This window comes from Doryrhamphus excisus, linkage group LG3 (assembly GCF_037039965.1).
Source record: "Doryrhamphus excisus strain RoL-2023G ecotype Guam linkage group LG3, RoL_Dexc_Guam_v1.1, whole genome shotgun sequence".
Lineage (NCBI taxonomy): Eukaryota > Metazoa > Chordata > Actinopteri > Syngnathiformes > Syngnathidae > Doryrhamphus > Doryrhamphus excisus.
Window position 1 is genome coordinate 13,309,063 of NC_136359.1, and position 26,485 is coordinate 13,335,547.

At 41.1% G+C, this 26,485-nt stretch overlaps 1 protein-coding gene across 12 annotated transcripts in view; it reads left to right on the plus strand.

Moving 5' to 3' along the window:
- The window catches only part of trpm3 (transient receptor potential cation channel, subfamily M, member 3), a 131,552-nt gene that overhangs the window by 24,800 nt on the left and 80,267 nt on the right, over window positions 1-26,485 (plus strand). For 3 of the 12 annotated variants that reach the window (XM_058072035.2, XM_058072038.2, XM_058072042.2), the window contains exon 1: window positions 3,315-4,649. The exons of 8 other annotated variants lie outside the window; for them this stretch is intronic. In XM_058072035.2, coding sequence (XP_057928018.2) covers window positions 4,560-4,649 — 90 coding nt within the window. In that variant the 5' untranslated portion in view covers window positions 3,315-4,559. Of the gene's footprint in view, window positions 1-3,314; window positions 4,650-26,485 lie in introns of those variants that run through there. One more of the 12 variants, XM_058072041.2, reaches the window with a different exon arrangement.

Below are 26,485 nucleotides of genomic sequence, written 5' to 3' on the forward strand. Positions count from 1 at the left end.
TCACATTCATACCTATGGACAATTAAGTTGCCAATGAACCTAGCATGTTTTTGGAATGCGGGAGGAAACCGGAGTACCCGGAGAACATGCAAACTTCACACAGATATGCCACGTCTAACCAATCTCCTGATTGTGTGGCCAACATGCTAACCCCTTGGCCACTGTGCAACCCAGATGGAATACATTATTAAGATAATACTGTTTTATTCATGGGCTACACAGCGATTGAGTGGTTAGAGCGCAGGCCTCACAGCTAGGAGATCTGAGTTCGATTCCACCCTCGATCATCTCTGTGTGGAGTTTGCATATTCTCCCTGTGCGTGCGTGAGTTTCCCACATTCCAAAAACATGCTAGGTTAATTGGTGACTCCAAATTGTCCATAGGTATGAATGTGAGTGTGACCTGTGATTGGCTGGTGACCAGTCCAGGGTGTACCCCGCCTCTCGCCCGAAGAGAGCTGGGATAGGCTCCAACACCCCTGCGACCGTTGTGAGGAAAAGCGTTATAAAATGAAAATGAATGTTTTATTCACATGGAGTAATTTAGTCCCATAACGATAGCCTTGCCCCTTGCTTTGCAGCTGGTGTGTTAAGTGGTGTTTACACTTGCACGCATTTTGCCTTTGCATTATCCTGCAAATTGTGTGGCATTTATGGCACTCCTGAAAAGCGTGCCGACTAGTTTGAGCACTGTTTGCATTCTGGTTATGCACAACATGCATGATGGAAAATGGTGCATATTGGCACAAAATGACCACGCTTCAGCATGACTGATTTACACCTTGTCAATTACTGTTTACGCCTAGTGCGCAACAATACTACATGTGATGCACATTGTTCCGGTATGGTTATGCATTGTGCATCCGTGAAGCAGTCGTGGTATTATTTGCTCTTGCTGTGCCCTGCATGATGAAATGGAACAGCTTAAATCACCTCTAGCTTTAGTATTTCCCCGATTTGCAAGGGACCTACAAAATGTAAACTCCAAAGAAGGAGCACATGGAAAAAAAGAAAGGTAAGTCTATGTTATCTAAAAAACAAAAAACAAAATGGTTCTTCCTACTGCCTGAACCATTTGGGTGGCAACACCCTCAACTTGAATAGTTCTGGGGTGAATGACTGTATGTACGAACCCCCCAGCACTACACAGGCTACATAAAAAGCAAAACAGTGAGAACTTTGTTGTACTATTTAACAATACACTCGCTGTTTTTTTAATTGTAATCTTCTCCCACATGCTCGGTTCTCTCTTTTAAGTGAGGAAAATACGGTATTTTGCAAAAAGCACATCAATGAGGGCTTCCTCTGCAAATCATTTTACTGAATGCAATTACAGTTAATATCAGAGCCATTATAAAACTGTGATATTTTTCCAATATTCAGGATTAAGAACATCAATCCAGAAACGGTTTTCCAAGATTCATCACTATGCAGCAATTACATGGAAATTCAATTTCACCTACAACTAACAATCAAATATACATAGAATAGAAGTGGAAAGATCTCTGCTGGTTCAAAAAGTGTCACTTATTACCACAGCGAGGTGTTTGTGCAGTAAACCACACAAGCATGGTCCAACCTAGAGACCCCTGGCTGTGAGGCTCTATAGCAATTCAGTGTAAAAAGTTCTTAACAGTTCTTGACAGAAAAAGCTTTGTTTGGTGTCTCATATGCACACCTTTCCTGTTTCCTTCTCACATTCTGTCCTGTGTTCTTTTTCTTATGTTCAATTCCCTCCCTGTTTCTCCAATGTAGATGTTTTATTGCAAGTCATGCAGAGTATTTCGTGTATGACATTACATTCTTGTTACAGCTCTATTTTATCCCAAGTGTGTGGGGTTTCTATGTGGTTTCATTGGTGTGTTTAGATTATGTTTTCTCATTGCTGCCTGTACTTTCTCTATGATGACCCTGATGTAGTACTTTCCTTTTTTACTTTCCTTTTTAGTATTGCCCATTTTGGGTTTTGACACAGTTTTCATATAGGCAATCAACACTATCAGGCCACTGTCTGGTTTGTAAAAAAAAAAAAAAAAGAACTGTTTAGAATGTATGAATGCTAAACCAGGTCATTTCAAGGCAATTAGGTTTATTATTTACCCAACATGAATTCACTATAAAGCCAACCTCTTGAAAATAACCTCAAAATATGCAGCAAATTATGCGTGTTCAAAATCCTACAAGACATTATGCACAGACAGTTCATTGATTTAACTGTAGTGTGTGTTGTAATTCATTCATTCATTCATTTTCTTCCGCTTATCCTCACAAGGGTCGTGGGGGTGCTAGAGCCTATCCCAGTTGACTTCGGGCTAGAGGCCGGGTAGACCCTGGACTGGTCGCCAGACAAAAACTCACACATGTACGGGGAGAACATGCAAACTCCACACAGAGATAGCCGAGGGTGGAATTGAACTCTGGTCTCCAAGCTGTGAGGCCTGCACACTAACCACTCGGCCCCATTGTGCAGCCCCTATTGTAAATCAATAAATTCAAATTCAAAACATACATTGTAACAGGGTCAAAATCTCTTCAATGTACTTTTAATTAGATTATTCACAGGCCCACTGAGGATTAATTTTTAGGCTTAATCACAATAACTACTATTCATTATGAGTTGCATTTAATTTTGATCATTTGATCAAACCTCAACAATATTCACCAGTTTGTGTTTTTTGGATCGTATAGTACACTGGGTCAGATTTTACGTCCCAAAGTACTACTAATGTGTGCTTCGAGTCCAGGTGGTGTGTGTGCCGACTACTTCATGTGGATGGTTCCATATTGGGTTTTTTGTTGTACTCAAACTTCCCATTGAGAGCGCCCATATGTTGTTTATAATCACCCAGTTTGACGGAGTTGGTTCCTGACTCCCAGTCGTGTTGGAGCATCAATCCGTGCCAGTGAGTGGAATTAGGGTATTTTGAGTCACTATGCAATGCAGTATGTTTATGATGCTAATTTAAAGAATATGTAATCCATGTTCTACGCCAGCTGCATGGTGGGCTGGTGGTAGTGCGCAGGCCACACAGCTAGGAGACCCAGGTTCGATTCCACTCTGGCCACCATCTGTGTGGAGTTTGCATGTTCTCCCCATACAAGCGTGGGTTTTTTCCGGGTACTCCGGTTTAATTAAACAGGTTAATTGGCGTCTGTCCATAGCGGATGGCTGTTTGTCTATATGTGCCCGGTGATTGATGGCGGCCAATCCAGGGTCTACCCCGCCTGAAGACAGCTGGGATAGGCTCCAGGACCCCCGCGACCCTCTTGAGGATAAGTGGTAGAAAATGAATGAATGAATGTTCGAATGCTGTCTTTGGGTGAGAGGCAGGGTGCACCCGCCAATCGCATTATAATTAATCATACAGGCAATGAATCTGGATTAACACATTTTTCAATGAATTTATATTTATGACATATTCAAATTGTTACAATGGTGTGGTTTGGACACCGATTCTGGCATTTATAACATAAAACCTCCTGTTGTAATAAATTCTGTGATTAGCTCAAGTGAATGTCATTAGTTAATGAGCAGTAACAGACAGTTGCACGGTGCAAATACACAACACTGTATGTTGCATTATAGCGCATCTCCAATTGCATCATTTGATGAAAGCAGGCGGGGAAAATTGACATCCACAGTTTTTAATATGTTGCGTAACCAATTTAAGCAGCATCTGCAAACCAGTAAGTAGGTCGCATTCCTTGTAGACACAGCGGCGATATTTTTTTTTTCTCATGTGCTTCCATTTTCAGGCTCCATCAGAATTCCCTCTCAGAGAGAGCAGCCACTGGTTCACACAGTTCCCTCTTGACCATCATCCAGTGCTGCACCACCTCTCCTCCAATTGATCTTGTTTCTTGTCCTCCTTACTTTCATCACTGGGCTTTTTTCCCAACTCTGGTTTTTTGCTTAATTTTGACTTTCAGCATTACCTTTGTCTTCTCATTCTCTCTCCCTCTTTCTCATCTTGGAGACAGTGGCTGAAAGGCAGCCTTCAACGTAACTCATTGGCCGTCACGCTGCTCCGTTTATGCGCTCCATCCTCTCTCTTCTGCGCTATTGTGCACTGCACTGCTTCTCTCTCTCCTTTTCTCACCCCTCTCCTCCCTCTCTCTCTCTATCATCCTTTCCCTACCTGCATCCCTCTCACACTGCACGCTCTTATCTCTTGAGTGCGTTCCTCAGCTCTGCTTCACTTGGAGGAAATACCACACACTCTTGTTTTTGTCTCTCGGGTGGAAGTGGAAATTAATGCTCCTGGTTTTCCAGCCTTTCCTCGGACTCTGTGGATCTGTGGGGGCCTGAGGAGTGGGAGAGGGTGGGAGGGAGGGTGTTGAGAAAGCTGCTCAAGTGGGCGCTTCTTCTAGGCTTCTACCAAACGGTGATTGTGGTTGATGGTTGCGCCTGAAGGGTCATGCCCTGGGACTTGTGCGCTTTACGGTGCTTGGAGTTGGAGATCCTCTCCCTTTTTTGCCCCCCTTGGTGGGGCAACCTTGAGCCTGGTGCCGGGGGAAGCTTCCAGGCACCGGTGGCTGCACCGTGAAGAGTGGGCACCATGAACCAACTGGATGCACCACGGCCACTCAACTGGACTATCAGAAAACTGTGCCATGCAGCCTTCCTGCCATCTGTACGTCTCCTCAAGGTAAACACACACATCAGGGAGGAAAGCGGGAAGCTGAGGCTATAAGGTGTAAAACAAGAATCAATGGATGCAGCATCTTTGGGTGACTTACTCTGGCAACATTAGTCAGGAATTGATGTTTTCACAAACAGAAGTGTGGCAAAACTGCTGGCATAAAGCTGCCATTGAGCGAAGACAAAAGACAGAGCGGGAGCGGAGATGCATATTAGGCTAATGGAAAGTAGACATTTTTGGAGAACAGACAGAAAATGACATAAAAGTGGGAGGGGGCATCCAGTTGTGGATGTGTAACATGGTTTTCAATGAGGGTTAACATGAAATGTGGAAGGTTGATGCAAATAGCAAGAGGCAGAAAAAAAGAGGAGATTTGTACAGGCAAATGAGCAATGATGTTAAAAGAATGATGATGAATACACCGAGAAGGGTCAGGATCTAGACCAGGTAGATCTGCAGTCAAACCAAAGTTGGCATGTTATGAAATGGATTCAATAATGTACCTTGATGAAAAGTTGCGCTGGTCTTTTTTTTTTTTCTTCAAGAAATAGGTAAAAGGGGTTGTCCAACACATCTCAGCAGTGTGAGTTGATGGTCATGTCTTCCTGCAGGTAGTTACAGTTGTGTAATAGACTACAGTATATGGCTTGTTTACAGACGCATGTACACCTTTTTATTATTCATGCACATCTTAGGGGCTCCTTCACCCTCTCCTGATCCGGGAATGTCATAGAAAAGCCTTTTGCTGTGATGTTGGAGCACACAGCTGATGTTGCATGTCATGCATTTGCATATGTATAGCCTGGGTAAATGAATTTCATTGTAACTCTTGATTGAATGTGGATATGTGTGTGTGTGTGTGTGTGTCTAGATGTGTGCATAGTGCTGTGACTAACAGTTAGCGAAACTCACCCAAGATTAAGCATTTTGTGCACACCAATACATTCCCACACATCTATATTGCATTGTGGAACTGCTGTAGTTGAATAGGTGCTCTAATTTGGTGTTAGACCAAAAACATGAACAAAAGATTTACCTCGGAATTGCAGCTGTCATGAATGAGCTCAGTGTACCTTTTAGACCAAAGTTCATAGCAATAACTCTGGGCTCTTTTTTGGCTTTTGTGGCAGTTATTATCAAAAGACGGACTGTCAATCATGCATGATGTCACACGACACAAGATCTCAGTTCAGCAAGCAGGAAAGGATTAACTCCACACAAGTTTGCTGTTTTGACAAATTTTTGTGGCATTTTTGTGACACTTATTCAAATAGAAAAAGCAGCTTCAAGAAGGGGATTAAAAAAAAGAATTACACCAGAAGTTACAGTACATCAAGTAAATTGATACACACTGCAAGCAGTCTGAACTGCAATTTTTAGTTCCATTATTTCCAATGAAAAACCAAATCAATCTGGAAAAGATTGTGTTGAACCTTGTAGCTTCATAGTAGTAAATGGTTGCAACGAACATTTCATGTCATATTATTCAGCAAAATGAAAACATTTTGAGAATTCACATGTTGCTCTGTTGAATCTTGACAAGGTTCTAAGTAGAACTTATCTCTCTTTCAATGTGGTTGAATTTTTGAACTGTTGTGTTTGGATACAGTACAGCATCATTCTTAAAAGACCCTGAAAGTTATGGAACAAAAAATGCAACCGGTAGACCCAAAAAAATCACCAGCCCTTTGGTCCGAGTGTCTGTCAACACAATGAAAGTTGTTGCTGGTGCAGAGTGCGAGCCAATATAAAATGAGACGTTTTCCACACGGCACAATAGAAGGGGTTCAACGGAACAATGGAGCTTCAGGTTGTGCAGGGGCGTCAAATGGCAGGTTGCTATGTGGAGATGTTGCAGGAGTCATCCCTTATCACTGAAGGCCCTCGTCTGTGTGGTCAATTTTTCAATAGGACAATGCCAGTCTGATAAAAGATGAATGACTCCCAGATGAATGACGTCACTCTTTTGGAACATCCTGTGTGTTCGCCTGATCTAAATCCAACTGAGAACATTTGGGGATGGATGGCAATTCAATGGATGCCCTCCAGGGGGTGTTGCACTATGGGGCTCTAATTTCGTATACCAGGCGCAGGCATGGCACAATTGCACTGTGAATACGCACTTCGCAAATTTTGTGAGCAGTGCAGTCTGGCACAGCGCCGCGCACCCACGCCTCCGTCCCTCTCACAGGCGCAAGTGGCACAGAGGGAGGGGCGTGAGAGTGTAATCTTAACCAATCAAATGAACACCTCTCAGTGTCTCACGTTCTTCATTAACAAACAATGGAGCCGGAGCTATGCCATACGTATCCATACTACCCTGAACTTTTCCCTGCGTCAAGACATCCCCTAATTTGTCACGGTGCTTTTAACACCGTGTCATCTTCAGTGTGTTGTAGCTCTGAGGAACCATAGCAATCACAGAAATGAGTTGTACTCTATTACACAAAATGATGAATGGGAGTTCTCCAGCCAGTTTGTCTAAAGCATTTGTCAGCCAATGTGAAAAATGCCAAAGCAATCACAAAATTGTACAACTGTGAAATGCAGACTGTAGCAGAATTTGCAGTTTATTGAAAATGTCGTGCTTCCCTGCCTTGCTTGTTTTTTTGTTTTTTTTTTCCTGTGTTGAATCTTTCACAGTATTTGCTGTTATTGTTGGAGTTTCTGGAGGACTGTTACAGGAGGTACAGCAGGTGTGCAAAATGATAAATTCTTACTGTCAATGCAATAAAAGCTTGGTTAGAGGTCGGGCCACTATTTTCTCGAAATAAATATACAAAAATGGATACCACAGTGGCCCGACTGAAACATTGTATTGAACGCTCCTCAGCAGACATCAAGCTGTCAGGGTGAAATGAATCTAACAGGCATGTCAAGGAGATGTCTGCATGGCTAGCATTTCCTCCTATGTCTAGTCATTACCCGCCCTCCACTGCCCTCTAGTTTACATGCATGTGAGAAAGCAGCAAATTGACTGTGAGGGGTGTTCTTTGTCCTCCTTGGCCACTATAAATGTGCATTTTGTTAATGTTGCAGCCAATACAAGCTCCTGTCTGTTAGACAATAAGATAAACCTAGCACGAGAAACCCAAATAGATAGACATTTTATTAAGGGACAATGTAAATATGTAATAATATATCCATCCATTTTCTATACCGCTTATTCTCATGAGGGTCACTGGCTGGAGCCTATCCCAGGTGTCTTCGGGCAAGAGGCGGGGCACACCCTGGACTGGTCGCCAGCCAATCACAGGGCACATATAGACAAACAACCATTCACACTCACATTCATACCTATGGACAATTTGGAGTCGCCAATTAACCTACAGTAAAGTCTCGTTATATCGATATCGGTTATAACGAATTACTACTTATTACGATACGATTTTCATTTCCCGGCAAATTTCTAGTCTTTTATGATATAATTAGTTCTGTTAATACGATACCCGGTTATTATGATAATCCGGTTACTACGATGCCCTTTTCATCTCCCGCCAGCCAATTTGGTCTGCTTATATCGATACAAAAGCAGCTTAAATCAATCTTTGCTTAAGGATTTCAATACCAAAAAAGAACACGGCGAACGGCTGTTTCCAGTCAACTTTATTTTTCACACTTCCACCACCAGAGCGCAGCACACACACCGATTCCTCCACTTCCCGGTTCACAGGTCATGCTCAACCCGCCCCACATAGCTGGTCAAACACATGCCTGCAACAGAAGAACCAACTGACATAGCATACACACCTATTCCAACGAAGACACAAGCGTACAAATACATGTATTTAATTGTGTTGTATTCAGATATCTTTTTATTGTTCGTGGTTTCTCTCGTGTGTATAGGTTCTATACACACGAGAGAAACCACGAACGCAGTTGGTTCTTCTGTTGCAGGCATGTGTTTGGCCAGCTATGTGGGGCGGGTTGAGCATGACCTGTGAACCAGGAAGTGCGGGAATTGGTGTGTGTGCTGTGCTCTGGTGGTGGAAGTGTGAAAAATAAAGTTGATTGGAAGCAGCCGTTCGCCGTGTTCTTTTTTGGTATTGAAATCCTTAAGCAAAGATTGATTTAAGTCGAGTGCATTATTGCCCACTTTTAATGCAGTTCGGCACAGGATCGGATATATGGATAGTCCGGTTATATCGGTATTTTTTCCGACTCCAGATTATATCGATATAACGAGACTTTACGGTAGTATGTTTTTGGAATGTGGGAGGAAACTGGAGTACACAGAGAAAACCCATGCAAAGGGAGAACATGCAAACTCCACACAGAGATGGCCAAGCAGGGAATCGAACCCCAGTCTTCTAACTGTGTAATTTGCAGCGTTGTGGCATATTTTTCCTTTTGTCTGCAGCTACAAAGCACCAAAGCATCAAGTGTGCTAACATGAAGAAAAACCTTTCAAGACACGACACTCATGTTAAGTGGGCGTGTATGTACAATTTTTGTTTGTTTGCTCATGAGTGGGCAAAGGGCGACCCGAGGCAGGCTGAGATATTGATCGTTTATTTGCACAGTGGCAAATAAATCCTCTTGTTTACAATCCATACTCTGCAAAGACATTCAAAACTTGACTGGGTTTGCCATTGTAAGCTAACAATAATTTATTTTATTATTCCTGAGGTGTACGTTCTCCTGTTTGCACTTCAAATACACGCATGCAAAATGACAACATTTAATGTGTTATACTGCATGTCTTAGATTGGCCTGCATTGGTGCTTGCTGCATTTTGTGTGCCATCAGCTCCGCTGTAGAGCTCTGCTCATGTGAAGATAATGTGACCAGCAGTCATACTGCTTTCTCACATTGTAATGATGCGGCACAAAAGCTGTCAAAACATGTTTGGTGGATTGACATTTTATCAGGCAGGGGCAAAAAAACCCAAAACATGTGATCAACTTGCTTTTGTGTTTTTTTAAAACCTCTGTCAATCTACTTTAATGGTTCCCTATTATATAAAATGTTCTAACACTTGTATATGTCTGTAGAGCAACAAGGTACGTGAAAAAAATCAGCATTTCCCTTACAAAGAGGTGATGATGCAACTCTACAATAGAAGAGAGCACTCCGAAGTGCATTTTATAAGAACTTGGCCTGCATCTTTTCCATTGAAATATACTGTACAACATGTCTGCGTTTTGCGGCAAGGGGGTTACGCATTGAAATGTTAACGCATGCACACACACAGTTCAGGTGCACATGTGAAAATTGTAAATATTTCATGGTTTTACATTTGTAAAAAAATGTATTTTCATTTATAACAACCATTTTTTGTGTTGTTTATGTTGTGGCATCATTGTTGAGACATTTTGGCTAAGTATGTGTCAAAGTTTGAAATGCTTGAAATGTATCTTTTCACAGTAAAAGTAGCACTCCTGTTTCCTCCCTTATTCCAAAAACATGCTAGGTTAATTGGTGACAGTAAATTGTCCATAGGTATGAATGTGAGTGGGGATGGTTGTTCCCTACTCATATAGACCTCTCGTCTGAAGTCATTAGGGATAGGCTCCAGCATACCCCCATGACCCTAATGAGGATAACGGCACATACAAATGGTCTGAAGGGCTGTTGAGTCAGTGTGAATGCATTGCTACATTACACGTAGCAATGTGAATACAACTGTTGGACAATTGTACTATTCTATATCGCCTGCATTTGGATGCTGTACTTGTTGCTTTGCACTAACAGCTGTGACACCATTGCTTGTTTCCCCCCCATTTATTACCGTAATTGGATTTGGCATTCATTGAGGTTTTGATCAAAGGTACTTGAAATCTCATCTCCGTCAGCCTGCACCCCACATCCCAGGTATTTTTTCACCATTGACAACGCCTGACACTTTTACAGTTTTAAGTCTGGGATTTTTGCTCGGATTGGGGAGGATCAAGTGAACAAAAGACATTATGACAGATGAAGGGAAATAGAAAATATTTGATCTTTATTTTGGAAACTTAAATTTTTTTTTGGGTTCAGTCACATAGTCCCTGTCGTTTAGCGATCGATGCTATTCATATCGTTTCATTTTCATACCTCTCTTCACCTTCCTACAGTATCTTCCTCATACCTCTCTTTCTCTGTTCTTTGTGTTAGTCTCGTGTGCCTGGCCCTTTCTCCCCCCTCCCATTCCTCCCCCCACGCAATCATGAAGCATATATAACACTGTCTTATGCAAAATACATGAGGGATGGCATGCTGCTGCTAAAAAAATAAATCTGTCTAATGCTAAAAATAAATGCGTTACATAAAAAGATCCTCCGCTGCATATTATATCATAGAGTTGGAGCATGGCAATGGTATGCAAATAATTGGTGTCACTACCTATATTTTTTGGTATCTACAGTAGTCACCGTAAGGCGCTGCTTAAGTGGTAGTAAAATTCCTAGTAATTATCCCTCTGAGACATTTTTTCTACATAGTTTAACAGATGTTGTTATATGCCAAAGGCACCATAAATGCAGAGAGTAGACTTTATATTTAAGCATAAATGGCCGCAAATACTGTAACAGTGTAAAATTAGAAATAAAATGAATGGGACTAATTGTTTGTGGAAAGGGCACAAATGACTGAATCAACTGACACTGTGGTGCTGTCTGTCCTTTCAGGGGCGCTAGTGTTCAAACCTCCCACCCTACTCTATTCTTAGCTATGACTGCTAATTGTTGATAGCCATATAGGACGGGCATATGTTTGTGCATGAGCCGTGTGTGAATGCCAGTCATTAACACCACTCCTCCTTTTTTCGGGTCGAAAGACATATCTCATTCAGTTGACCGCATAATTGTGAAGAACATACGTAGATTTAATATACAGTTTTTTATACAGTCTGTTCCCTGATGTGCTGCACCATTGTTCTCGTGGATTGCTGTGGTTCAATGATGGATGCTGTCACCATTGTCACCTGCAGCATTGGAGAGGTTTTTGATGAAAGTTCAAATACTGACAATTTATAGGAACAGGAAGAGAAAAAGAGAAAACGTGAGGGTTGACAGGTGTGAATCTGATATACAGCTGTAAAAAAGAAGTTAACCACAATAACATTGATTAACTACAATTGTCATACAATAAGTTAACAACATTAGAACGGTACAACACTACCTAGCAGCTTTATAAACTGTACGACCTCATTGCTGTGTCAATTCAGAATGCCTATACCTGCATGCACTAGTACAGGTACATCATCTCACAACCACAGTAGCATCCATCCATGCATTTTCTATGCCACTTATCCTCATTAGGGTCACCCTCTATAACGTTTTTTTTCAAAAAATTAATGAATGAATCCAAAAAAGACAAACTTAAGCAAATTATATGTATTCTTTTCAAGCATTTTCAAGCATAAATATGTTCAAAAATGAACATATGTTCTGAAAAATATTTAGATTTTTCAATATGCAGCACTTGAGGAGGGGGGGGGTTGGACACCCCTGACGTGAACAAAAAGATAGTGTCCTGCATGACGACACAACAGGAAGTTGGTGTAAAAATAAAAACAGGAAGTGTCATCTAGACTTTCGATGATGCGTCGTGTTTTTTCTGCTGTGTGGCGCTTGTGGTGTGACGTCAAACCAGCTCCAAGGTCCTGACACATTTCCCAGTGCATTTGAGGTCGATGTTCCTGCTCGCTCGTCCCTGTCAGACTTTATTCTGACACGTTCCAAAGTGTGGAGAGCAGATGCGACTTGAGTGTTGGATCAAAGTGGAGGAAAGGGTGTCTTGTGATGCGAACGCCTTTTGGCTTTCCCTCCCTTTCACACTTTTCCCTGCTATTTGGTGGCGTGCACAGGATGCATCACAGCTCGCTCGTTTGCGTCTCACTGAACTAGCAAAAAAGCTCATTTAGGAGATTTCAATAAAAACATCATGAAGCTAATGAGGTGCAATGAAAACATAAGCTGGCAATTACCGCATCGTTCTCTTACACGAGTGCTCAAACAAGACATTTCCTCTTTGGCATTTTTCCACATGCTATGGAAATATCTTTTATGCTCGCTAAAACATCCGTCTCTGTTAACAAGAAACCGGCTCCAACAAACAATGTGTTGTCATGTATCTTTGCTTTTGCATGCTTTTGTCCTGAATTAATGCAACATACACTGTAGGATGAATCCCCTAACCACTCCACTGCTGAAACATTTATGAGAATGAGACACTGAAAGGACCAGAAGTTTCAGAATAGATGCATAATTTGGCAAAACACCTCTAACTGTGGATTTTTCTCACACGCCAATATGCAAACTTCAGCGGCACAGAACACGCACAGACAGACACACAACATTGCAAATATCATATCCATCCATCCACATTTCCCACCTTGTAGTGAGAACAGCTATGCCGGTGAGATGGATAAAACCTAACCATTGACCTATAACCTTTAAACTGCCATGGGGACTGGTATACAGTCAATGGAAGGGCCATTTAATAATGTATGAGGGCAGTAAATCCTCATGAAATGGTATGGAAAGACAGACAGTGGAATTTCCACTATATGTATTCATATTTACAGAGTGTTGGCAAGCACATACTTACTTTTTGTTGCACCATATTATATTATAATTTTCTTTTCTTGGCTGCATTTAACAAACTGGTGCGTTACACAGAATATATGCCATACTTATTAATAGAAAGTTAAATAACAGCAATATCTGTTAAAAAATTCTGCCTTCACAAAAACTATATTTTTTGATTGATACAATTAATTTATCAATAGCATTATTGGAATTGTGGCTTGCAGTAAGTGTAGTAGAACTGCACTGCATCATACAGATCACATGGACTAATTACACATTTTTCAAATGATCTCGGAGTGCTATTGGCCATTTGTGCCGTATAAAGAAGAAAAGTCAGGTCCCTTGACTGCCAGGGGGCTCAAAAAAATCAATGAGGGCAAGACACTACACTCCATGCAGAGATTGCTACTCGCCGCAATAATACCAGCCACAGGTGACCGGCTTTTGTGATCGGTATTGAAAGACACTTATCGGCAAATGCCGATCATGTAATTTTTCATGGAAATCAGCCGATACTGATCGGAGGCTGATCGATCAGAGCATTTCTCGTCAAAATATTAGCGACCCGTCAAAGTATAGGCTACCTAAGAAATCAATAAATATGTAAAAATCAACAAAAGTTGACATGTTTTCATATTATTTTCTAGCCCCAGTATACTTTATGTAAAGGGGTAATCTTGGGATACAGTAAATAAGCTGATAATATAACAACATGCATATACATATTTTTAGGTTATTTACGGCTCATTAATATGTCTGCAATCAATCAATACACACACTAGTAAATGCACAGGTCAATACATTCCCACTGAATCACTCTCGCTCATCTGTCAGGGCTGTTAAAGTAATGAAAAACCCTGCTGATTTGTGAGGGCCCCGATGATTGAAATTGCATCCCCCTCAGGAGGTTAAAATTAGTGGGGACAACTGCAGCCATGCTGATACTCAGACATGTGTTATCAATCAAATGTGATCATGCCATGCGGAGCCCAAAGTTCTGCACTGCATTGACAGAACTGCTGAAGTGACACAAAAGTAGAACCATGGATAGCGACAGTGCACTGAAGCATGTCATGCTGAGCTGTAAAAAAAAGTGCAGCCAAGGGGAAAAGTCCGATTGTTAGCCCCAAGCTTAAGACTACATTCAACATTGTTCAACAGTGTGATGTTGTTTGGAGTTACCAGGTGGATTTCATTATTGATACAGCATAGCCTGCGGCGATAAATAGTACGATTTGTGTATATGTACATAGAATTATAGGAATATCAAACGTTAGCAATTGCATTTGGATAGCAGTTTGATGTTAATGGTCCTAAAAATGACACATAGCCTAATTGTATCTCTCTTGTGGGCAATACACTAGTTTATAATCATTTTTCTATTTTGTACAGAAAATGTGTGTATTAAGTGTACTCACAACAGTACCACACCATTAGTGTATTGGTACACGCTGCTGCCTTTCTTGCCGATGGTACGGGTTTGATTCCTGGCTGGTGCACCCTTGCCTGGCCATTTCCGGTTCTAAGAAACCGCCCATGAATGATACGGGAAAAGGCCAAAATGATACTGTGTCAAAGCTTAGGGCAGTGATACTGATCAAATATAGAGTTTAACCAGTATGTCTGTATGTTTAACCAGTAACTTTCAACCAGTTGTCCAGTATCAGCCCCCATTGCTGTCCACTCAGAGTGCGCTGCTCTGGTATCAGGCCTGTGAAACAACCAATCAGAGAACAGTGCACTATGGTGTACATTCCTAATGCTTCTCCATTACCCAAAAAAAACAAAAGTTGATTAATAGAACTTTAATTATAAGACATATTGATAAGGTAAGACTGTTGATAAATTGTTGAAATATTGGTGAAATTGTGTTTAAACTATTTACAAATACATGTAATAAATTGGAATATAATGGTCTTTTGATTAAAAAGTATGTGATAATAAGATGATCACATGGTTTGTCTGGTATCAGGCCCAGTGTCATGCTCCCAAGTGCCAGTATCAGCCCGAGACCGAAGGTCACATGGTTTGTCTGGGCCTAATACCGGACAAATCATGTGATAAGCTATAATTACAATAGTCCCTGATTCGATGTTTGGGTAAGTGGGACATGCCCCTTTTTCACTGCTCGGTATCAAAAGCAGGTGCTACCTGGTACTACTGTATTACAGCATGGATACCATGTGGATTAAACAGATTTGTAACTGTCACATTGGAGGATACACAGCTCGAAATTATAGGAGGCATCTTCGCTTCTCGTACAATCATTTTCAATGGAACCTGCGCAACAGGGCGATTATCGCGAGTCTCCATCTTGGATGCAAAATTTCTCCTCTGAACTACTTTGATACCACAAAATTCCCTCCAAATCTGACAGCCAATCAAAACCGTGGGACTTGTAATTTGCTGTGGATGTTATCGTGTTGTTCACCGGTGTCGCTGACCACAGTCACACTCACCTCCCATGTGCGGGGTATTGTATGCTTTGGCGATGTGCTTTTGCCGGTGGTTTGTTGCCTTCTGTGTGTTGAGCCCATTAAACTTCATTTTCTCCACAGTCTCCATTTTGCTGCCCTCAGTGTCCTCAAGGATAAAATGTCCCTCCTACTGTGGCCAAAAGCCACATGCTGAAAAGTAAATAGAGGAAACCCACATTACATGCTCTAGTAGCATACCTGATGTGTTCAATGGTGCTTGGTTATCACAGTTTCCCATATTTGTTTGTTGTAGTGTATAATAAATTGTGCTTTGTCAGTTTTACAATCAATACCATATTTTGCACATAGCATTGTTGCCGTTGCTGGCCCTGATGACTTTTCTTTCGTGTCAGGAGGGCTGCTGTGGTGTGGCATCCAAATGCAGTGGAGTGAGACATTTCTAATATAATGACATCTGAAAGTGAAGTCAGGAGGGGTTTTATCACCACACGCTTTGATCTGAGTCGCTACACTTGGACTCAGCACATTCTGGCTGATGTAACTTGTCACATAATCACTTGCTCTTCATCTAGGTTGTTGGTTCTGGGTCATTACAACACCAACGACACTCACAAAGCTCCCATTACCTGTTGAACACTGGTGTAGCCTTTTAACTGTGTTTTGGGCCCATTTGTGACCAATTTCTCTTTTCTAGATGATTGTGTTTGTGCTTGTTCAAGTTTATTTTAAAAAGATTGATGTACGTTGTTGTCTACATTGCCCCGCAGTTCACCTGAAGCCTTTGCATTCCAAAGACATTCTACGCAAAAGCTTGAATGCTGTTCAATATAAACCTCATTAGTGCACTAATGCATGTACATACTCATTCATGTTAAATGTAGCCTTCATTTGTAAATGGCCCTCCTGTGCTTTACCTTTATTTATGTGGCTTTTACTTTTCTGTTGTCTATCACTGAGGTATGACCACTTTTAATGGAAGCTTTAAATCTCAAAGTGCACGAACAGTACAGCACCCATAGGGGTGTTACCAGCTACTGACTGTGTGTGTGACATATTTATATGTATTAATAGTGTCCCAGTGCCCTGTGTTGTATAGTATTACCTGTGGAAGTGGTGGTGGAAAAGCACTCGTGGAGCATGTGGAATGGTAAAAGAATTGTTATCAAAATGAATGTACTTTGCCATAGAATGAAATGTGTGTGCCTCAAATTGGATATCAGAATGTGGAAAATGATGGTGAACAGCATGGCCACCGGTGCTATTTCTGTCCCTGTGTTCATCTCTCAGTCTTCGTCATGCTCAGGGTTCATTTCTGCCCCTCCTCTCCTTCTTTCTGATATGTCCAATATAATGATATACTGTATCAATGGCCATACCTAACCAGTCAGGCCATTCAGCCAAATATAGTCCATCTTCTTCTTGTTCCTTCTTGTTCTGTAGCAAATTAACATGCCCTAAGTCGTCTTCTTCTTCTTTCTCTTTCGGCCTTTCCCCTTCAGGGGTCGCCACAGCAAATCAATCTCCTCCATCCAACCCTGTCTCTCCCACACCAACTACCCTCATGTCCTCCTTCATTGCATCCATAAACCTCCCCTTTGGTCTTCCTCTACGCCTCCTACCTGGCAGCTCTAATCGCAGCATCCTTCTACCAATATATTCACTATTTCTCCTCTGGACATGTCCCAACCATCTCAGTCCAGCCTCTCTGACTTTATTTCCAAGGCCTCTAACATGTAATGTCCCTCTGATGAACTCGTTCCTGATCCTTTCTATCAAGGTCACTCCCAATGAGAACCTCAGCATCCTCATCTCTGCTACCTCCAGTTCTACTTCCTGTCTAATAAGCAGTTTTTAACACAAAAGCCAAGCTACATATCAAACCATTACAACCGTAGATCCACCGCTATACTGCAAAAGACTGTATTTTAAATTTAGGACAAAATGTAGTCTTTTTATGGTAGTATGCCCACATTTTTTAGGTTTTCTCATGATGGCACTTGCTGTCACCCTTATGAGGACCAATCAGCAGGAGTTTAATCGACCAATGAGCGGACAGGATACTAATTGGTACTCTATACTTGCCTTGTCAGATTTCTCAGAGCTATTTGATATTTATACAAAAGAATATGAAAAAAGAAGCAGCGGCACGAGAACGTGTCGGTGCCAGAGTAAACATATGTGGTAAGTTCACATTCCTTTACACAGTCATTTATGCAAGTGTATCTTCAGTACTAGCAAGTTCCAGTACTAGCAAGAGTACTCCATCGACACCGACTGCTATTCCTCCTCCGAACTACTTATACCACCAAATTCTCAGTCAAAACTGTGGGAGACCTGTACAATTTGCTCTGGATAGGAACACGTCGTTCACCGGTGTCACTGGTCACAGCCGTTTGTGTGGCGCCCATTAGACTTAATACATTATATAAATCAAATTAAATAATGCTAGCAACCATACATATATATAATAAAGCAGGGGTCTCAAACTCAATTTACCTGGGGGCCACTGGAGCTAGGGTCTGGGCAAGGCTGGGCCGCATCAGGTATTCAAAAAAAAAAAAAAAAAATTATTAAATGCAGAAAAATATACAAACTTTTTCAGTGCTTTGGTTCCGATTTTCTACAATAAAAGCTCTGATAAAACATTCCACTGTTCTCAAATATCTTCATTTTTATTTTTCTGCACAAAACGAGATGAAAAATAAATAAACAAATCAAGAATAAAGAAAATCAATCAGTAATAAATAAATATAATAATAATAATAATAATAAAACGGCAAATAATAAAAACTTAAGAAACCACATATAGTTGGTGGGTAGACAAATTGTTTTTTTCAGATTAAAATTAACAAAGCATTATTAGAGCCCTGTAGACATGACAAAACACGACTGTAGTCACATTTATACTTTTTTATTTACAACATATTGCGCAACTGCAGGGTCTTGAGACACATGCTAACTCGCAAACTAGAGAGCTAGCGACCTAAATGGTAGCCTTCAAGTTATTTCCTTTAAACTTAAATAGCCAAAAACTTCCCACTTCCACATGGATAGGGAGGATAACTATTAACAGTTATTTAACCTTTAACATGACCATTAATCAAACGTAATAATTTTTGTCTGGGTACATGATACCATACAGCATCCATATCAAACTTATCAAACATTAAACTTTCATATCAAGGCAGTGGCCTCAAACTAGTGTCCTGCGGGCCACATTTGGTCCGCGGGCCGCGTGTTTGAGACCCTTGCTATAAAGACATCTTAACTTCAACTCTGGAGTAATATAAGTGGTGAAATTATGAACTACGCTCATTCAACACATCTCCGATGGTTTATTACTGTGCTGCAGATTTGCTCGGGTTCAAAGCGTGAGAAGAAAGTAGCAGCTTATACCCCAGAAATTGTGAAGAAATGCATTTTTACTAATTATATGCTTATAAGACTTATTCCTTATGAAGGACCAGCTTTTTTATGTGTATTACATAACATTTAGCTATGTAGTTCATTTCTACCATTCTCTTGCATTCATCATGCTCTGAGGTGGACTTACACTGGATGATAATTTTACATAAATCATGCAGGATTCCCATTCCCTTCCCACTCCACTCTTTTTCATCTTTGTGTCTAGCAGTCAACTCAGCTATGCTACATTAATCTGTAGTCCTTGAATTTTGTTTCTGCCTTCAGCAAAAAGGAATAGATGGTGTGTTTATGAGCAGACTCAAGTGTCCCTTTAGTGGATTAGACACTTAGCAGAAATGATTGAATGAGATCAAAACCAAGTATATTCACAAAAAGAACAGTTTGTCACCCTTTTTTTGGTGGGAAGTTTTGTTTGATATGGCGTAAACATAGAGAAAGCATCAAAGTGAGATGTGTATCCTTTACAGCGCTGTACAAAACAAACCTGTGTCCATGAAGGCTCTCATACATTGGACATTGGAACAGCATCCCTTCCTGGGTGTAAGAACAGTTAACATCAAGTGGATTACTCTACACTCTGTGAGGACAACCAGAGACTCAGGCTACATTCTCTGCTTGCCTCTCAGCCTGATCCCACAAGGCAGATGGAAAGAAAGCAGGATTTCCAAGAACAAGATAAAAAATGGAATGAAAAAAGACTGCAATGCAGGGAAGGGAAACACAAGACAAGTAGGGTGAAATGAATGAGTGGGAAGGCGGAAGAAGTAAATCGGATTGAGGAAGTGTCATGATGGATGCTCGCCCGGTGCTCTGTGGGACAATTGGCAAGTGTCCTCAGCCCTGCCAGCAACCTTATGTAATGAAGCACTATGGCCGCCACTCCATTATGGTAAGGTGTGTGGCGGTCTTCCTTCCTTCTGAATGTCATAAGCGTCATGACATGAGTCTTGAGAGTCTCTGGCTCTCATCTTTGGCACTAAAACGGGTCCCATTCTGCCAAACCCATAAGCATGGCAATACAGTCAAGCTGGACCATTTTTTAGAGAGGGATATAATTGCTTAGAAGGCAAGGCTCCCTGCATTATGATGTATTGGATTTCACTTTTGACTGCCATACATGTGTAAAAAGTAAAACTTGAAACATTACTGTACATGCTTACCAATATACAAATGAAGATTACAACTCCAACATAAAGACAACTTAATGTCCACTGTACCTTCAGTTCTTCACCATGTCACAGATTGAGGAGACTGCACACTTGTACCACTTTCCTATTATGTCATAAATTAAAATATTGCTGGTTTGTCTCGTAAGATATACAGTGGTCTCACATGATGTCATGCCCCGTGTATTTTTCCATCATACATCAGGGGTAGGGGTTGCTCTCACGTGTATGGGGTTTAGATTACAAACCACACATTTTTAAGTATCACTACTTGTATGAAACCGGGTGTAATTATCTAAAAAGTACAAACCCTTAAAAAAAAAGGTTTGAATGTAACTTTAAAGGTCATTTCTGCTGCTTTTTCTGAATAATGTATTTTGCATTGTGACTTAGTCCAAAGTGGAACATCAATAACACATTCATGTGTTACTTCCAGTCTCACTAAATAGGATGCTTTGCTTCTCACCTGCATTATTTCACCAAGAAGTGAACATAATTGTTTAGAGGCCCCCAAACCAAGAATAACATGTTAGATTTATGACACTATTCTCTATTTTAATTTGTGTGCAAAACAATGACTTTGGATACAGTTGTATGCTAATGTTGTATCATTTAAGGTACTTGGAACAGATTTTTGTCCTTCATGTTTCCCTGTAGGGTTCTTGAAGAAGTCATTTAGGGTCCAAGTTAGGGTGAATAACAACATTAATGTCACGCCCTGTGTGGGTTCCCTCGTGACAGTTTTTGTGTTTCCTGTCTGTGCTTTAGTTTCCATTTGTGACACCCTTATTTTGTATGGAACTTCCTACTTTGCCCTGTCTTCCTTCGTTGCCCCAATCATTCACACCTGTCCCTAATTTGTGTTTGTATTTAGTTCAGGCGTGTGCATCTCCCCTTTGTTGGATCATTGTTAGTTTGTCCTACTGCTACCTGAGTTGCCTTTTTCTGCTGCTGCTATTATAGCTAAAATAAATATTATTTACCTGCTATTGGTCCTGCTCTCTGCATCCTGGGGTCGCACCGCAACACAGACATGCCGTACCGTGACAATTAATCCCAGATGTTGTTCAGATAAGCATGAGGTTGGTCTATTTCATCCGACAAGGCTTCAAAATAAACACAACAAAAACATAAATGCAACACTGCTCTCATTTTGTTCATGACCTGAACTCAAAGATGTGTGTACACAAAATGCACGTCGCTCTCAAATCTCTGTTCGCGAACATTCATCCACCTCGCATAGCATAGCAAGATGCTGACTAAACTTATTACACAGGTATGCTGGAGGTTGGCCACATTTGAATTCCTCGGCTTCAGTCGGTCACGGTTTTCAAAAATATACACTATTTGTTGTTGTAAATAATGCTGTTCCGTGGTTGAATATGGCCTATTATTCAACTAATATTATTAGTATATATGCACTAATATTATTAGTACAACAAAATGCATGCATATGTTTTTTTTGTTTATGTCTTACATGGCTTATTTTCTGTTACTAGATCTACTATATTGTGTAATATGAGTGTAATAGTGACTATGGGGTGTTATTTCATGTCCAGAGGGCTCTAATAATGTTAAAACAATTATTTAGAAGCTTGTAAACAGGTTTTCTATGCTTTAGCTGTGACCATATTTCTTTTATAAATATTGAATCCTACTCCACGGAAATGTACGTATCATGGTCGGGTCTGGAACCAATTAACCACGATAGAAAAGGGATCACTGTATGCTGATAATGGTTTTTCCACTTCCAGCAACTGTGTACAGATCCTTGCAGCATGGGGCCGTGCATTATCATTCTGGAACACGAGGAGATGATTGTGGATGACTAGCCAGTGGTCCTCAGGATCTCTAAATCTCTCATCAATAAAATGCACCGGTGTTCATATAACCCATGGACCACTCCATCCACAACACAGGTGTGACAACACATTTCGGAGTGGCCTTTCATCATAGCCAATAACCAAACTGTTTAATCAGCATTTTTATATAACACACCTGTGAGATGAATTATAAATTCTCACTAACACAGATTCATTCCTTCATTCATTTTCTACCGCTTTTTCCTCACGAGGGTCGCGGGGGGTGCTGGAGTCTATCCCAAGATGTTTTACATATTTCATTTCTGCTCATGAAAAATTTGAAAAACAAAGGTGTTTTTCTTATTGTTGAGTGCATGTTTCAATTTCACACTAACCCCCGTGAAGGTGTGTTAAGGCATACATAAATGCATATGAGTGGGTGTGCATTTGGATAAGAGGGTCAGGTGCTAAAAAGCGATGTCTTGGCAAAGGAAGGCATACATAGGAAGGCTGCAGTGAGGCTATAAATGAGAGTAGCTATTTGGGGACACTCCCACAGCTCAGAAACACACATGAATCAGTCCATGGGCACATATGAGCTTGAGTGAGGATGCATAGCCACTGGGTACACTATCTACTAGGTCATGTGCATGTTGGAATTGTGTGTGTTCTGACTTGTACAAACCTTGCATTGCCACATGTACTACACTCTTATTTGCATGTTTGCATGCATGAATTTCCCCAACGGAATCGAAGAGATTGATGGAATGAACCAGTCAGGTGTGAAAAGTGAAGGTGCGGTGGGGGTTGGGAGGAAAGCAATTAAAGCGGCAGTCAAATGGCAGCGATGTAGCCAAGCATCAGATGGAGTCAGTAGCCGGTTTAATTCTGTTTAGCCCTCAGTGACACCATGAGCTGTGTCGCCATGACGTGGTCAGGCTTAACGTGGAACCTTCTGATTCTGATACTGCTTCGTCATCCTTTAAGTCGCTTCTGTTGCCACTGTTTTTGGTATAATAATAATAATAATACATTTTATTTGTATAGTGCTTTTCAAGATACTCAAAGACACTTTACAGATGAATGGAGTTGAATAAAAGCAAGTAAACAGAGTAAAAGATACATGAAAATACAACATTCATTTGTTAATACACAGTTAAAACATGAGAAAAAGCGGGGTGGGGCACAGCAGTCAGGTATCAAAAGTTAGACATTAAAAACAGATTTAAAGATGTGGGTTTTTAGTTGTTTTTTGAAACTGTGAAGGTCGGGGCAAGCACGGAGTGAATGGGGCAAAGAGTTCCAGAAGACAGTGTAGGTTTTTAAGGACAGGGGTAATGTGTTCATGGGAGCGGGTGGAGGTGAGGAGGCGGGCAGCGGAGTTCTGAATATATTGTAGTTTGTTGTGGGTTTTGGAAGGTGTACCGTAGAGAATACTGATGCAGTAGTCGATTGTGGTTGTGATGAATGCATGGATCAGGGATCATTTATTTGTTTTGCTTGCAGTGATGTTCATGGAAAATTAGTGTCAGAATGCACAGATGGTTGACACATGATCAACATGTGTTGGCTCAGAAGTTGTTCTATCAGACTCCCATCTGGTTTTGCACATTTAGAAGCACTGGAGTTTATTGAATTTGGAACTTGCAGCACATGAAATCCAAATGAAATGGTAATATGAGCAGCCCACACATGTTCAACTTCAGCTCAAACCCCCTCAATCCTCTACTGCCGCCACCACCGAGGTCCTCCAGATGCTCTGCTTGACAGCTGTGACATTCTTGGAGAAGAGCCAAAGGGGGGAAGAGTTGAGATGGGGAAGGTGTTGGGCTATTTCTGCACTACAAAGACAAGGAATGGAGAGAAATCTATTTTCTCAGAGAGACAGTGAAACAAAGAGTGGCAGAAGACTAAAAGCAGTGATAAGGTTGAGGAAGAATGAAGAGTTTCATTGTCCAGACAGTAGTACCAGAACAAGACAAGCCATATCTGCCAAGCTGGTAGCATTTGGGAACCTTTAAAATCATCTGCTTTCACAAATATGCATTTCTGATCCTACAAGCCCCTAAAAAGGGGTTTCCTTGTTTCTTTTAAGTTTAAATACTGATCTTTACCAGATCTGAATAAAACTTGGCTGTAAACACATGGAAAGTGTTATTCAATGTGACAGAGATTCATGTTTTCCTACTGTAAAAAGTAAGGATGTGAACATCCATTCTTGGAGGAATACCTCTGAATGATGTAAAATCCTAGGTTGATATAACACAAGCTGCAGACAGGATGTCTCACGCAAACAGTGACATAGTCGGGAGCTTAGCGAGAGTGCCTGGGAGTAGCAGACGTATCAAAATGAAGAGTGAGAACCTGGTCATGAATCAGGCTGTGAAGGACATGCAGCCAGAGAAGAGTGAGCGACACACAGAGGTTTTACATGCCTGGTCCTTAGCCAGCTCTTTTTGCCTTATCAGACTTGTCCAGACATGGGAGGGGAAGATGTGCCCACAAGTCACTGTAGAGCTTGTGGATCTGCCTGTGCAGAACCCCTAACCCCCTTTTCTGTCAGCTTATAGGTCAGCTTCCCCTTGTGTGGATTCGGGGGGGAGGCTGGTTGGATGGCACAAAAGTGAATACACTCCTCACATTTCTATTACAGTATATCTTCTCAAGGGACTATATAATACTATACAAATGAAACATGGATATATTTTAGATTAATTAGTGTATAGCTTGTACAGCAGTATAGCAGTCATTATTATGTCTTGCCAACAGTCAACTGTGGTGCTCGTGTAACACGCTTGCTTCAACCAGCCCCCCCGTTCCACTCTGGCCTTGAACCAAGGTCTGCTGAATGAGATTCAAGAGCACTAGACATCCAGCGAGGTTTATCATCGTACATCTACACCGCTGTACTGGCTGCCGTCCGTCAGCATCTGACTCTGTTGCCTTTCTCTATCAGTCGATCCATATCACCAAATCAATCCTTTTTCACCCTTAGCATAGCAGGAGGTAACTTAGCTGGTTTAGAGTAATAGAGAGTGAGATCTAATGTGACAATAACAATTTTTGCAAATGGCTGCAATGTCACTCATCTTCTCTGACAGTGACAATCAAAGCAATATTGAGTCGCTGACATTTTTGGCAGAGCTCTTGTATTTGATCTCATTACCAAATGTACCTAATGTTGTGGCCCAGTGAGTATATCCAGTAGTAAATGAACTCCGATCTGTCTGGTTGAGCTGCACTGATGCTTTCCGCATACATACATTGTGCAATGACATGTAATTCACTGCCACAGCTTGCACTTGACTGATTTGTATTTGCAGACGAGTCACTTGTATACTTTCTGTTGTTTTAGGTCACATCTGAAAGCCATTTTGGCCTGCGTTTGTTTATTTATGAGTATAGAAAAGGTATAGAAGGAGATACTTTTTTGGCCTTGGTGGAGGTGTGAGTCTGACTGAGTGCTGTTCATTACACAGCCCGAAGTGAGACAAGTTACGTGGGAAGTTTTGAGTGGGCGAGAAGTTATTATTACAGTAGGCGGCTTGAAAATTGTAGAGACCGACAAAAAAGAGGCTGGATGCACAGGAGGGTAATTTATTTGCAGTGTGTGTCTTCAGGGTGATACTGTCAGGTACAATGTGGAATCACGTTGTGATGTCAGGCTGATTTTTGACACAGAAAGTCAGGAAATAGTGTGGAAATGTGTGCATATTTTTGTGCATGACGGTTGACTGTTATGTAGATAATGGCACTCATTATGCTACATTTCCCTTGACAAAGTGTTTACTTGACACATCACTGTTGACAGTCACTGGAAAATAAAACGGAACGATGCTACATGCCTCATCAACCCATCTTTTCAAAAATTGTTTGTACTGCTTAAGGAAATAACGGAATCCCCTACTTCTCCTTTAATATTAGCACATTCAGTTCTATTTTTAAAATGTATGAGTGCTTGCTTGCTGTTGGAAAAGTAAAAGTTGAGCTGCAGACAGGAAATAAGCAGAAATCTTCTCTCGCAAAAGTCTAAGGGTGAAAAATAGTCTCCACTCCTTGCAGGGAAGACATGAATTGAACAGCTGTCTTCGACTGCAAAGTTCCACAATGAAATCTAATGGGATCTTCTCTCTTATTTGTGCGTGCTGCTGTGGCACCTGGGTTCCTCTTCATGGATTAATAATGCTATCTTATTCTCAATGTATTTGTCACAGTGGGGGACAAGTGTTTTTAATATTGAACATCTGTGACGTCAAACCCCCCTTTAGCAATTATGTAACCTGTTACATAAAAGCACCTTATAATGCACAGTTATTACATTCAACACTATACGGTGTATGTAATGAACTGCGGTTTTAAGTTCTGCAAGATCCTTTGTGGTGTATCTTTGAGCGGGCATCAAAGTACCCATTGTATTTCGATGTAGAGCTGCACTGCACTGTACTTCCCTAGTTGGCGGGTGTTGCTGAAGTAACGATATATAAATACAGGCCATTT